Source organism: Ipomoea triloba, chromosome 5 (assembly GCF_003576645.1).
Source record: "Ipomoea triloba cultivar NCNSP0323 chromosome 5, ASM357664v1".
NCBI classification, from domain to species: domain Eukaryota; kingdom Viridiplantae; phylum Streptophyta; class Magnoliopsida; order Solanales; family Convolvulaceae; genus Ipomoea; species Ipomoea triloba.
This window is the reverse complement of record NC_044920.1, coordinates 19100307-19114735: the sequence shown is the minus strand read 5'-3', so window position 1 is coordinate 19114735 and position 14429 is coordinate 19100307. Positions and strand designations below refer to the sequence as shown.

The 14429-nt window shown below is 34.3% G+C and overlaps 3 protein-coding genes across 4 annotated transcripts in view; 1 reads left to right on the top strand and 2 right to left on the bottom strand.

The window, feature by feature from the left end:
* Positions 1–4846: 4846 nt before the first annotated feature.
* Positions 4847–6943, top strand: LOC116021064. The gene is made up of 3 exons (XM_031261668.1): positions 4847–5298; positions 5732–5896; positions 6301–6943. The coding sequence occupies exons 1-3, from the start codon at positions 4938–4940 to the stop codon at positions 6636–6638; spliced, it is 864 nt and encodes a 287-aa protein (XP_031117528.1). The 5' UTR covers positions 4847–4937; the 3' UTR covers positions 6639–6943.
* Positions 6944–7877: 934 nt separating this feature from the next.
* On the bottom strand, positions 7878–11665 carry LOC116018787 (probable ATP synthase 24 kDa subunit, mitochondrial). Its single transcript, XM_031258786.1, has 7 exons — positions 11510–11665; positions 10337–10433; positions 10069–10213; positions 9335–9445; positions 8737–8883; positions 8429–8551; positions 7878–8252 (listed from the first exon to the last, which is right to left on the bottom strand). Exons 1-7 carry the CDS (start codon positions 11549–11551, stop codon positions 8189–8191), a joined length of 729 nt encoding a protein of 242 aa, XP_031114646.1. The 5' UTR covers positions 11552–11665; the 3' UTR covers positions 7878–8188.
* Positions 11666–13591: 1926 nt separating this feature from the next.
* LOC116021031 overlaps positions 13592–14429 on the bottom strand; it is a 9888-nt gene continuing 9050 nt past the window's right edge. For both annotated transcript variants that reach the window (XM_031261627.1, XM_031261628.1), the window contains one exon: positions 13592–13842. In XM_031261627.1, the coding sequence (XP_031117487.1) occupies positions 13788–13842 (55 nt within the window). In that variant the 3' untranslated portion in view covers positions 13592–13787. The remainder of the gene's footprint in view (positions 13843–14429) is intronic.

Here is a 14429-nt window from a genome sequence, read left to right as displayed (position 1 = left end):
TTTGTTAGTATCTTGTGCACGGCGAAATAAAAATAATGTGTAGTGTGCGTTTCACGTGTGAATCAAGCAAGCATAAATAAATAATGTAAAGCAATAAAGAACATAAGAAATTTATGGTGGTTCGGAGGTGTGTAATCCTCCTATTACACTCTCTCCTATCTTCCGGGGGAATTCACTATATCCACCACTCCTTGGTTACAAGATACAATGAATTTCTATGATCTAGTGCTTTGATCACCAAGCCCACACTAATCACTCCCCAACCAGTGCCTATAACACTATCTCCATAACCTAGTTCTTTGATCACCAAGCCCACACTAGTTACGCATCAACCAGTGCCTCCAGCACTGCACCAGAATTTTACACTCCTTTGTGACAATCCCCTATCTATACTCCGGTAGAGAAACCACTTGTTTGTCAAAACAATATTTTCCTTGCTTCCAACTTTGAGACTCTTCAGTAGATTCTTCAATGTAGATCAAGTCTCTCTCAAATGAAGATTACTACACTTGAATATTTCTTTGTAAGCTCTAAACCAATTGTTAGATATGAAAAGCGCTTCGTGTCTCTCTTGTGTTGTAAGATTGGTTCGTTGTCTTGCATCTTCAGATAGATCTTCATCCTTTTATAGGCATTTGAGACTTTGTCCGTTGGAAAATGACAATCTCAAATTTGATTTCTTGTTAGCTAGGCTTGTAGTTTTTTCAGTTTAAAATAGGCTTTATCTCACTTTTAATGTGGCGTGAGACATTAAAAGTTTCAGTAGAAATCCGAGCTCCAAAATGATCTTCATGCAAAATAGTCTGATGAAACCAATAATAGTTTGAGCTCAAATTTCATCTCCCTTTGAATATGCATACGACTATTGCTTCTTGATTTAATTTGATTGCAATCCCATCCCTTTGAATTAATTGTAATCTCATCTCTACTGCAACCTTAGCTCCCGCACTAATATCGCCTCCACTGAGGCTTGAACCCACCCCTTCCTATGTGGGGGCACAACCGGGTGCCTGATGTGTATGGTGGTGATGGTAAATATGAGGGTGAAAATGTCGTTCCGCTGAGGATTGGGGCTATGACACGTATTTGTGTGAACTAAAAAATTCTAGGCACTGAAGTAATTGAATTTACCATAATCCAAGTAAATGATAGCTAAATGGGAAAATAAAAGAAAAGCATATTAACTAGTGAATAAATTGTATGATAATGGCATGGGTCAGATTAGGGGTATTGCAATCTTGATGTTCTAACAACCAGAATTAGGGAATGAAGAATTAACCTGGGGAATTATGGGCAATGCACACAAAAATTCAATTCAGCTACTTTCGTAATCAATAAATAGAATTAGGCTAAGATTGCCTCACTTTCGTGATGCATCAATCATAGTCTTAAGCACTAAGACATTGTAAGCCCCCAAATTACCCCTATTCTCATAGTAGGAAAAATCAGGTTGAAATTGGTAAGGCTCGAGTTCTTCACCCAACTTTCGTTGTAATGAATCCTTCTCCTAAACTAGCAATCAATTGTGACCATCAATTAATAACAAGTAGAATTCAATCCCCAATTCAACATAAACCCTAGGTGAATAATTCAATCCCTTTATGCACTAATCACAAATTGAATATCAAGATTATCAATAGATCCCTAATCTAAACCCATTAACGAACTACTCACTCATCATTAAAGTAATCAAAGCAAAGCAAGAATGAAGTATTGAAAGACTTTACTAACAATCTTGAAGAGTAATTCCAATCCAATCCACGATTCCAAGCTTGCAAACGAATTAAAGTGTGTAAATCTGAGCTATTCTATGCTATGGAAAATTCTCAAGAGAAGGAAAAATGTGCTAAACTAAATTAGGGCTCGGAATACCCAAAAAATAGCAAAACCGCGTACTCTCAAAAAAAATAGCAAAACCGCGTCATTAAATACTGGACAACAGCAAGGGGCACGACCGTGATCGTGGCCGTGAGGTGCAATGCCTTGCTGCTGTCCGCGATGGGGCTCACGGGCATCCACATGGTCGTGAGCCGGCCGTGTGGTGCCCTCTCCTTTTGCCTTTTGACTTCTTTTGTGCTCCGCTGCTCCTTTCCGTCCTTGGGTAGATTCCTATGCTTCCGAAACTTGTCCAAGATGTCCAAAAATCCTTCCTTTGCTTCCCGTTCGTGAATAAATTAAGCTTAAGCAAATGTAACACACAAACGAGTCTCAAATTCACCAAGGTAAAGAAAATAAGCAACAAAACCAACTCAATTGTGTGGCAGATAATAGTATAAAATCATAGGTATCAGTGCCACTAGACCACAAGGTCTTTGGCGAGTATATATATTGTTTATTTGTTTATAAATTTAGAATGAGGTCAGGGATTCCCCGTCCCCGGATAATCCCCGTGGGGAAAGGGGACGGGGACTGGGACAAAGTCGGGGGCGGGGATGTGGGTATGCCCCTCGCTCCCACCCCGCCTCGTTGACATCCCTATCTACTCCAACTTCTACTGCTTCTTAATTTATTAATTTATCTCCTCATTAATTTGCTTCTTCATAAATCACATCTCTACTGCCTCTTCGACTCTTTAATTTATCTCCTCATTAACCTTTGACCTCTGGATAATATTGCATAACCTCGACCAATGCTCCAATATAACTTATTGGTAATTGTTGGGGGTTCATAATACATGTAGCTTGCTTTCTAAACCACTCCTAGACACTAATACATAAAATGAAATTTCGGGGATTCTAATTTTTCAACAAAAGTACATTTTGACTCATCAAAATCTTATTACAAATATTTCTAACATACATACTGAGTGAAGCTTTTTGGCTGGGAGAGGGGGGAAGGCATAATACAAAAGGCTAAGAATAGAATTTGTGAATTCAAGCTCACAGATAGAAACTCAGAATTGGAGATTGAGCACATGACAGAGTAGAGTGTTGATTTAGAAAGTAAGAACATATATTTGAAAATATATAAAGTAAAAAAAAATGTTTATAATTCATAAAATTAGTTCATACAAAAATTAATGTTCAAGCGCAATGTCAAATTGAAATTACAACCAAACATCTACTATACTAATAAGAGCCAAAGAGAGTGATACCTAAAATGGGTAGAAAAAATGGCGGTCAAATTATTTAATCAAATGGATGGTTCAAATGAATTATTTAATCAAATATATAGTTAAGATAATTCAGATTAATATTATTAATAGAGATTACCTAACTTAACCTTACTTTTATGATTATCCGTTAATTTTTCCGTTAAATATTTTCTTCTCCGTTAATATTCCGTTAACTTTTAACTTACCCATTAATTTCTATAAAAAGGTCTTAGGTTCGAACCGCATCTCAATCAAATTTGACATAATCAAGTTTCTCACTCTATTTTACTCTTATTAAATTAAATTAATTAGTAGCTACAACAAAAAATGATACATATGTATTTTTTTAATTTAGAATTATGTGTCTACAATACCTTTATTTGAAAAAATTATTCATTATCAAAAAATTAAATTAAATAAGAGAAATAATTTCATTAGTTATATTGTCTTTATTTTCTCTCATGCAAAGATTCTTTATATTCAAATTTATCAATTGATATTCATTACATTGTCCATTATCTTATTTTTACAATATCTTGTAATTAAATATCAAAGTTATAGTACAAAATAATGTTATATATTTATTTACCAAGTATTTTATTAATACTATGAAAAAAAATTAAAATAATTTGAACCTAATTATATTAACTACTTGGGGATTGGTTGACAAAGAGAGTACTCAAATAACCCAACAAATTGAAGCGGAATCACTATATTTTACTCTTATTGACTTAAATAAATTAGTAGTTACACCAAAAAATGATACATATGTATTTCTTTAATACCAAAAAAAAAAAAAAGAAAAGTTTGAAACGAATCATATTAACTACTTGGGGGATTTGTTGACAATGAAAGTATTCAAATAACCCCTTATCCATCAAATTGAAGCGAGAAACTATCTTTTAATATCTTTGAAATATATAATATTTTAAATTTTTTAATTTTTATTAATTAATTTAATTTTTTTTTCTTAAACTAGGGATTTCTTTATCCACGATAACTCATTCAACAATAATGGTTGAACCAAATGAACCCCAAGCAAAACACCTAAATGAAAGTCCATAACTCCTATATCATAATTTCATTGCATGACGTTGTCATCTATGCTACCAAAAATAACCGAATTGCAAATAACACACTACCAACAAAAAGGAAGATAACAAATAGTAAAGATGAAGACAATGACAATGTTACTCAAAACAGAATTAAGAACACTTATAAAAATTTAAATTAAAAATAGTATTTATTTAGACTATCATTTTTAGACCAAATATTTAGACTATCGATTTTACAAGGTTGCAAACATTTATTTTAGTAATATTTATAATGAATTTTCTATATTATCTTGGATTCATATACTTTGAGTTAGATATTTAAATAAAAAAATTCGACATTCAATTACCCATGTATAAATATCTCCTATATAATCTTGCATTGATATACTTTCAAATATTTATTTAAATATAAACATTGGGCATTAACCCATTCGCGCAATGCGAGTATAAAACTAGTATTGATGATAAAAGGCCAAAAGGATTTTAATTGAGATGAGTAAATGATGTAAGTTAAGAAACTACTAGTTTATTTTTAAAAAACTACCTTTTCAAAATAAACTTTTTAAACTACTAGCTTATTTTAAAAACATTACCAAACAGAGCTTATAGTGTATTAGTAATTTAAAATAAGCAATAAACTCTTAAATAAACCCTGCAGCCATAGTATTATTTTAGTATTCTTGAAAAACATCTCCAACCAAATTTAAATATTCATTTCCCGCCATTTATTCGTCAACAGGGAAGGGATCTCTCAATCTCTCCCCCTCTCTCTCACTGGACACTCTGAGATGGCACCAATGCAAGCGGTTTTCATCGCCGTTCAGTGCTGCCAATGCTCCACCATGCAGGTGAAGCAGCGGAAGAAGAGCAGCAACAAGTGGATCTGCGTGGTGTGCAACCAGAAGCAGTCCGTACGCCAAGTCTTCGCTCAAGGCTTCATGGCCAAGGATGTTCGAATTTTCGTCCAGAATTTCAACATGTCTCGCCAATTCTCCGATCTCGCTCAACACCAACAACCTCAAACCCTAGACCCTGCAGAAGAAGAAGAAGACCGGTTCCCCACCAATCGCAACAACAAGAGAACCGATTGGACCGAGTACCTCGATTTTGAGGATGAATCGGTCGAAAAAGAAGATGAACAATCAACAGGTCATCTCTTTGTCTCTCAATTAATAACAAGACTTTGATAATCAAGTGAACTAGTGAGTGATCAACATATATCGAGTAGAAATTTATGAACTTCATCAGTTTGATTTGATTTGATTTGTATGCATTTATCATGAGGAGAATTTGATAACAATCTAAAAAGGATTAATTTAGTAATTAGAATATGGAAAGTTGTAGACTAGAAATTTATGAATTTTATATGACCTAATTCGATTTGATTATTCTCATGAGTTCTATTTGATAATAATATTGATATTTTATACAAGGAAAATGAAAATGGGCATATTATATAGCCTTGCCTAAATTTGATTTGAGTACCAAAAACGTAAGATATTGATGAAGATGTGCATATTGTATATTGATATTTCATACAAGGCAGTAATATGAAACTGTCAAGTGTTTGAATAATGCACAGGGGATGGATTGGAGACTAGGATTGTGACAAAGCTTCCCAAGGCAGTGTTCAAAAGGCCTAAGCTCAGCAATTATTCTGCAGAGTCTGAATCTGACAGCAATAAGCGTTTCCGGCCAACTTTTACGAAAAGGGGTACAAGAAAACAAAGCACATTCCAGGGCAAAGGTAGTACTAACTGAGAAGAAAAGCATCTGGTTTAATGGTTTATGTCAAGGAGCAAAATTGGGAAAATGGTACTCCCTTGAACATTACTCGAAAGTGTAATTAAACTCTTGAACTTGTCAAATAAGTCCGGTTTACTGGAGAAGACGACTAGACCAGACCAGACGCCTTCTCCACTGGAGAAGACGATAGGCTACGGTAGCCGGAATTTTTTAGTCACCGGAACCCTAATGACCGATTATTCCAGGTGGATAACTGGCTATTGGGTTTAGATGAACTAAAATAACAAGTTCAAGTGTTTAATTGCACTTTTTAAAAGTTCAAAGGCCTAATTGCACTTTCAAGTAAAGCCCAAAGGCCTATTTGACACTTTTCCGAGCAAAATTTAATCAATGTTAACTATGCAGATATTGGGATGATGGCAAAGGAGGGTCCTGACAGGGAAGATTTCACAGTAGGATCTCAAGATGTTCCATCTTGGTCTAAAAACAGGGATGCCAAAGCAAATGACAAGAAGCTTGTAAGCAAAGAACCTACACAGGGGAGTCTGCTAACAACATCAAAGGGGATGTCAAAGTGGAGTGAATACATGACAGCAGATGCAGATGATGATGATGATGATAACTTGGAGCTTGAAAGTGGGGGATGGCTTACCAGTGGTAAAGATAGATGGAACAACATTGCACTTGAGAACCCAATCAAGGATCACAAGGTAGATGAGGATATCCATCCTGATTTTATGTGAGTGCCTATATTTGCTTTATGAAAGATTTGCCCCCAAAGCTCTGGAATTCCAAATGTTGTGCAGTGTTTAGAATATGCTGAAGAATTTTGGCTGGCTGGAATTGCCAATACAAGTTGAGAAGTTGAACGTGGCAATTGGTCAGTAAGAGAAGAACTCACTCTTAAATAGCCAATGAATTTCAAAATAATGCTCTACTCATCATTCATCAGAGCTTTGTTTTACTATATGGAAGCCTACCAAGAATGCCGTTAAATAAGTTAGAAGTAAGCATTACTTTTATCTAATTGCAAACTTGCAAACATCAAGATTTCTTATCACTCCATGTTCTGTTATATTAACAATGAAACAAATAGAAATTTAGAAGGAATAGATGAAGCAAGAGCAAGGACAACCAGAACCTGACTCACCATAGGTGAAATGTTTACCTTCAAACCTAACTTGCGGGGTGGATTGGAGAAAATGTAAACTATCATGTGTACAATTTTGCAAAACTAATTTCATCGGATTAAAATGATGTCAAATCATGAATAGTCGTGTAAATATGATTGCACTTCAGTTATGATTCCAAACCATCGGTTCACGGATCCAAAATATAATATAATAAACTAAAACCAGAATCTATAATCAAAACCCTCCCAATGGTTCTGGTTTCAATTTAGTTGCTACAGTGTCTAGTTTGATTTGAACCGTAGTCATCCTTTCACGGGTCAATATGCAAATCGTTTTTATTTTTTATTTTTTAACAAAACTAGCACTGTATATAGAAACTTTTCGGTGCGCAACACAAATGGATATGCTTTTCCGGTCTTGTCTAAATTCTAAGGTGAAAAAACAAGTTGAGAGCAGGACGCATAAAATCTACAAAATTTTTATTAGTCCGTTACATTTTAGCATAAGCATCTGTCGCATTTAAATGGAGAATTAGTTAGAATACTTTGCCATTGTACAGGTGGTCAAAAGTGGATTGTGGACCGAGTCTACCTTAAGATAGACCCAGATTCAAAATACACAATTTACATACTGAATGTTCAATTCACAATTTACATATTAAATGTTTACAATTTGAATTGTTAACATTCAATATGTAAATTGTGACGTGTCTACCTTGCAAGTGGACCCGAGTCCATGGTATAACTATTGAGGTACAACAAACAAAAGGGCAAATTGGAAGAGCCCAAATGAAATCAGATATCTGTGCTGTTAACAATCCCAGCATTCACATCATGTACACAAACAGAATTCTGAATGACAAGATTCCGGATCCGGCACATCACAACCATTAAAATTTTGTAGCATCAAGGTTAAATTGCATTTCAATTACAAAACCACTGAACAAATGCAGGCAGTATATTCTCTTCTGGACTAAAGCACATATAGCATTCAATTCCCTGGTCATTACTTTTATTAAAAATACAAAAAAAATCCAGCACCTGAAAACATATCAGCAGGATGGTATTGTTTCAAATGTAGCAGAGATCACTTGTGATTTGTGAACTCATTATGCCAAGGTGAAAGAAAAGCGCAAAGAAAAAGTCTTCCACCAAAGGTTCTTAGAGAAAGTTTCTAATGTCCAAAGACTTCACATCGGGCATTTCCTCATCATTGAACTCCTCCCTGCAAATAAGAGAATGCTTAAGAATGTAATAAAAGAAAGGCAAAGGTATTCTCATGGAAATTTAAGGAGAAAGGATGGAGAAAGACTAAGGAAATGAATCTCAGTTGATTGTAACCAAAACAAAAAGGGGAAAAAAGAAGATGATGAAGATGACAGCCTTGGGCTTATCAAATACCTCTTCTTCTGAGTTTCCATTGCCTCAAGGGCATCCTTTTTCAATTCTTCTAATTGAGCTTTAGCAACCTTCATTTCCAATTCTTCTTCATACTTGGGCAGGTCTTCTCGGCGGATGCCAAATCTAGATGATGGTGACAAGAAAAAGCAAGATGAAGGTCAACTACCTTCCAACCAAGACCATACTTAAAATTGCTATTATGAAGACAAATCTGATGAATTTCTTAGTGTTTTTTCACTGATTGGACAGCAAGCAATTTAGCAATTTGGAAGAAAAGAGAAATTATCAGGTTATAGCCCGAAGCTCACTTCTGGTTGATCTTATCAAACTCTGCTGTGAGGAGTGCGATTCCCTTTTTGTCATTCCTCAGTAGTGGCTTCTTGAGTTCTTTCTCTACCTTATCCAAAGCATTCATCATCTTTTCCTCAACGCCATGCTCATCAGGAAGGCCACTCCTGCCAAAAAGAAATATGCTGTTAGCATCCACACAGAGACATGGTCTAGGAGTAACTGGCCTTACAGACTGCAGAAAGAGAAACAGAGTGACTGAACAAAATAAAAGATAAAGAGATGTACGTAGCTAAAAATATCAAGTATGTATTTCTAAAAAGTACAAAATATCATTTTATTTCTTTAAGCAACCTAAAGGCCATGTGAAGGTAGTATCAACTCAATGAGGGAAAGAGGCAGATTTATACTTTGTCCAGTAACTTCCCTACTTTACCCGTCTATTACTTCAAAGTGAAACGAAATCAACAACCCACTTTCAAAGTAACGAATACTTTAGGTTTTTCATTTACTACCCATAAAACAATAATTTTCCTAAAACATTGAGAGCCAGAATCCATAGAGACAAGATTATTGGGGACATGAGAGATTAACAAAAAAGCACATAAATAAGCATACTTAATCCGAATCTCCTTCAGTGTCAACAGATAAGTTCGAGCATCTGGAATCTCATTTGTTTGTGTATCAATAGCTTCCTTGATCTTTTCAGACTCTGATTGGAGATTTGCCCTGCAGATATTGGAAGACAACATAATTTAAATGAATCCAATGGCCAGTAACAGACATAACATAATATAAAATTAGGAGAAAATGCACTTTGACAGAGCCATTCTATCAAAAAGAAATACCAACCAAGGAGGGTTCTCCCTTCTAAGGTACAATAGCAAAAACAGAGTAATTTCGGCTAGATATAGCGCACAGAGAATCTCGGCAAATAAAGTAGTGGTGTTGCACAAAATGCAGAATGTTGAAAGCATACAAATCATATTCATCAACAACAGCCTTCACATTAATGACTCAAATACCATAGGAGTTAGTAAAGCATGCTTGTAACTTAGCTTGTATTACTGACATCATAGGGATCAATAGCACTTTCAAAACATTCGGAGTAACATAATGCCCTAACTAGGTAAAGAATTTACAGTTCCAGGAAAACTTCAAAAAAAAAAAAAAGGAAATGAAAACTTTACTATAAGAATGTTCATCAAACTTGCTCCGACAAAACAAATTATTGGCACAGAATCATAGATAAAAACTGTACCATCACCCATACAATTTGCTAGCTACAGTACCTTACAAGCAACTACCAATATTATAAAAATGAAGACTCATAAATTGATTAGAAATCTTACTTTTCCCTTACAGTCTTCATGACTTTTGCATATTGAGTCACAGCAGCAGGGTCTTCAGGGTCTATGGTGATCTTCTCCTTACGGAGGATCCCAACTGCAGTCTCAAATTTCTTCTTGACCTCAAGAAAGACATTCTTCAACATTTCTTCAGATGGACACAAGAAAATTAGTCATGACGATTATAATGGTAAGAGACAAGCATTTAATTAAAGGAGATAAATCAGCTGGTAAAAAAGAATCTACTAATGATCTCCATAGTTCAACTTACCATCACCCTTAAGTGCTGCTGGAGCACCAGCTCCTTTGGCAAAGGAACGAATTGGAATGGCACTATCTGGTCGCATGATCATCTGGCTACTATATAACTGAAGAAGTAGAAAGGTATTTATTCACCACATTCAAAAGAATCAATCAATGGGCAAAATGATGTAATGTTTATACAAAAAATAGTAATAATGTTTGTCATGAATATCCCAAATGAATAAATGATTGCATTGTCAACAAATGTTAGCTTGTTCACCATTGAGGATATGGTGGCATGACAGATAAAACCCTCCACAAATAGAATCTGTCCATGAAATTAATTAAAAGAACACTTTTTTTTTTTTCAAATTTTCCACATAACACTGAGCACAAGGACACTTAACCTAAAACACAACATTTTATGAGCCCAGCAGGCCTCATGTATATAAGAAAATAAATACCTTGTTTCTTAGCAAAAATACTTTATTCAAATAATGCCAATCAAGCAAAATTGTGAGCATAAACACCTTCCCCTTTCAGCAAAAAATCATCTTTATGGGGCAAATAAGCCCAACTAGTGAGGTATCCCAACAAAACAAAATGCCAAAATTTACACAGAAACATCTATTGCCACTATACCAGCATCAAAAACATGTAGCAGGTCACAAACACAAGATTGTGAAAGAAAGTTTATTTTCAACCAGGAGCTTCTCATGACAAAGATTTCTAATAAAAGAATTCCATTACGAATCTTGTGATGGATGGGCATTTATTTTGGTCAAATGCACCTTTCATCACATCCTCAAATCAATATTTCCTGGTTTCTGAGTCTCTCCGCTCGCAGCATTAGAACTCACACTCTCTAACCCTCGCCCCACAAAATCAAAACGAAACCACTCAAATCAGAAATCCAATCACACCTAAACCTCATTCATTATACCAATTACTATACCGTATTCCAATCCAACCGTTACCAATACACAAGTCCAATTCACAAACCCCTCAAGGTCAAGTAACGGAACCGGATCCAACCCAAGCGGATAAATCCAAATTCTATTAAAAAACATACGCCGATGAGGAACATGAAAAGAAAAAACAAAAGCAGTGAAATGAAATAATTCAAACATTAATCGCATCGAATCTAAAGATGGATCACAGTTTCCCTGAACAGAAAAAGATGATGAAGATGAAGAATAACCTGACGGGTAGATCTGGAAAGGAATCGAGAAGCGAAAGCCATTGCGAAGGAAGGATAGCTGCTTAGGATCGTCGTCTATCACTCTCTGCGTCGGAGCTGAAACACTTTCGTTTGCCCTTTCTGACCTAGCATCCTTTAAAATGACATAATAAACGACGACGTATTCATGCTGTAAAATTGGATCTAAAGCCCCTTATTTTCAGGATAACAAATAAAAAATCACTTAATAAGCATAATTCAATCTAATTTTGTAGTTTCCACCAGTCCAATATTCAAGCCAAATAACTTCTTTTTTTTTTTCGAAAAATAAAGTTTTGAAATTTTCTTAAATATCAAAGTATTCCTTCTTGAGTTTAATTTTTTTTTTTGAAAACTTCTTGAGTTTAATTTCATTGGCCTATTTTTGTCATTTAGTATAACTAACTTTTTCCTAATTTTTTGATGTATTATGTTTACTTATTCAAGTGGAAATATTCATTAATTGTACTAGTATTTTCACCCGTGCAATGCACGGAATGGATTTGTTGTAATATTTTAAAAATATTTGGATCAATATACAATTATATAAATTACAACATCAAATATTATATAGTGCAATTGAATAAATGGATTGAATCGATTATGTTTTCTGATGTTATCCTTGCTTAAATTTGAGCAAATAATTGCTCAACTAATAGGCAATGTGTATGTACACATCTCGTGCTGAAACATTGGACTTTTTATATATAGTAACTTTATTCTAACTTTAATGTATATTGATAGATTATCGATTATATTTTGTTACAACCTTATTCTATCGAGAGTTAAAGTAATAATTACGGAGTATTTAATTGTAATTGCAATACAATATACTTTACTTTAGGAGGTTTGAATGCGATTTAAAAAAAAAATTATAATCAAATTTTAAATTGGAGTTGTTATTATATTCACTAATAAAATAATAATTAATAAATAATAAGTTATAAAACATGATAAGATATTGTGTGTCCAGCGTTGGTTAATTCCTGTGAGTTAGGACCCATACAATTGAATAGATACAAACGTCTAAAGGACATTACATATATCCATTCAAATATAATATGAAGGGGTTCGGGTGAGATAGAAGCCCCGGGTGAGAAGTGAGATAGAATTTCAGCCGTAGATAAAAAAAAAATAGTCACCTACGAACTTCAAGAATGTGCACTGGAAGAAGAGAAAATATGCACTAGAAGGCAAAAAATACGCACTGGAGGCACAAAGATGTGAAACAATTATTAAAAATTAAATTTAATATAGGATCATCATTCTTTTTCAACCTAATGAAGCACAAAGAGTCAAATGTTCGTAGCTACTTTCTCAACCTAAAAAATTAAATTTAATATAGGATCATCTTTCTCAACCTAATGAAGAACAAAGAGTCAACTGTTCATAACTACTTTCTTAACCTAAAAAATTAAATTTAATATAGGATCATCATTCTTTCTCAACTGTTCATAGCTACTTCCTCCACTGAGGAGGAGGCTCGTACTTTCTCAACCTAATGAAGCACAAAGAGTCAATAGTTGCCTCTACTGAGGCTCGAACCCACTCCCATCATCCATGTGGGAGTGTTAACCGGGACACCGGATGCCACTAGACCACAAGATTAAACGACCATAAATAACAAACAAACAAACAATATTCAACTCAAATTAGTAATTAGTAATCAAGATTAATTGATCTTTTAAAAAAAATTCGTCATCTACAATTGAAAAAAAAAAAAAAAACTCTAGAAGGCACAACAATGTGCACTGTATGGCATAAAAATGTGCACTGGATGAAAGAACAATGTGCACTGTATGGCACAACAATGTGCTCTGGTAGAATGAACAATGTGCACTGGAAGAAGAAACAATGTACACTGCATGGCATAAAAATGTGCACTGGAAGAATAAAAAATGTGCACTATATGGCATAACAATGTGCACTATATGGCATAACAATGTGCACTATATGGCATAATGTACACTGTATTGCATAACAATGTGCACTAGAAGAAGGGAAAATGTGAACTATATGACATAAAATATGCACTGGAAGAAGGAAAAATGTGCACTGGAAGACAAAAAAAAAACTTACTAACACAAAATTATAATAATGCCACTGCGTTTTTTTTTTTTTAAAAAAAACCTCAAATTTGAACCCTTGATCTGAACTCAATCTACAAATACAATTTCATCTTATTTCTCATCTAACGATACTTTCACTAGAACGGTAACAATTTTTAAAAACAAATCAGTCCAAAACCAAAAGCTTTTCTTTAGCAATCATCTACGAGATCTTCTTGTAGTGTTCCTTCATACCCTTCTTTTGCCCTACCATAACAACAAGCAAACTCTCAACCTTCCACTACTAAAAATAAAGTAGAAAACACAAACATAAACCATGATAATGTCACTATCAAATCAAATAAATATGTTATTTAATTGCACCATGAATTTCCGGTAGTAATTTGTTAAAATTACCCACAAAAGTAAAATTTTTTGCCTCAAAAGCTCCCACACCTGACCCAACAGTATGACGGAAGGCAAATCACGATGACTTAATTAGAGGCCTCTTAAGTGGGAGAACCAATGTTGAGTGTCCACAGAAGAGCTCACCACATTAGGTGCAACTTGCACATTGGCTATCTCAATCATGTAGGATTGCCCATAATCTACTGCTTGAGTACCAACTGAGCTTACAACATTGTTTTTTATTTTATTTTTTCAAAATGTAACATATTACGATACATATTTCCATACACATTACAATGTGCATTATGATACATGATATATACTAACCGTTTTTTAAAAAATATACTATAACTAATAAGCAAGTAGTAGAATGTGTTGAAAAGAAGAATATCTTGTTCTAAATTTCTCTCCACTGCGCAAAAAAAAAAAAAAAAAAAAAAAAAAAA

Bases quoted from the DNA above. Each gene is read 5' to 3' on its own strand.
- LOC116021064 (XM_031261668.1), top strand. From the start codon at position 4,938: ATGGCACCAATGCAAGCGGTTTTCATCGCCGTTCAGTGCTGCCAATGC. The intron at 5,299-5,731 runs GTCATCTCTTTG...AATAATGCACAG, and splicing joins AGAAGATGAACAATCAACAG to GGGATGGATTGGAGACTAGG. The intron at 5,897-6,300 runs GTAGTACTAACT...TTAACTATGCAG, and splicing joins AAGCACATTCCAGGGCAAAG to ATATTGGGATGATGGCAAAG.
- LOC116018787 (XM_031258786.1), bottom strand. From the start codon at position 11,551: ATGGCTTTCGCTTCTCGATTCCTTTCCAGATCTACCCGTCAG. The intron at 10,434-11,509 runs GTTATTCTTCAT...CTACTTCTTCAG, and splicing joins TTTCCAGATCTACCCGTCAG to TTATATAGTAGCCAGATGAT. The intron at 8,884-9,334 runs GTATGCTTATTT...TCTTTTTGGCAG, and splicing joins CTGAAGGAGATTCGGATTAA to GAGTGGCCTTCCTGATGAGC.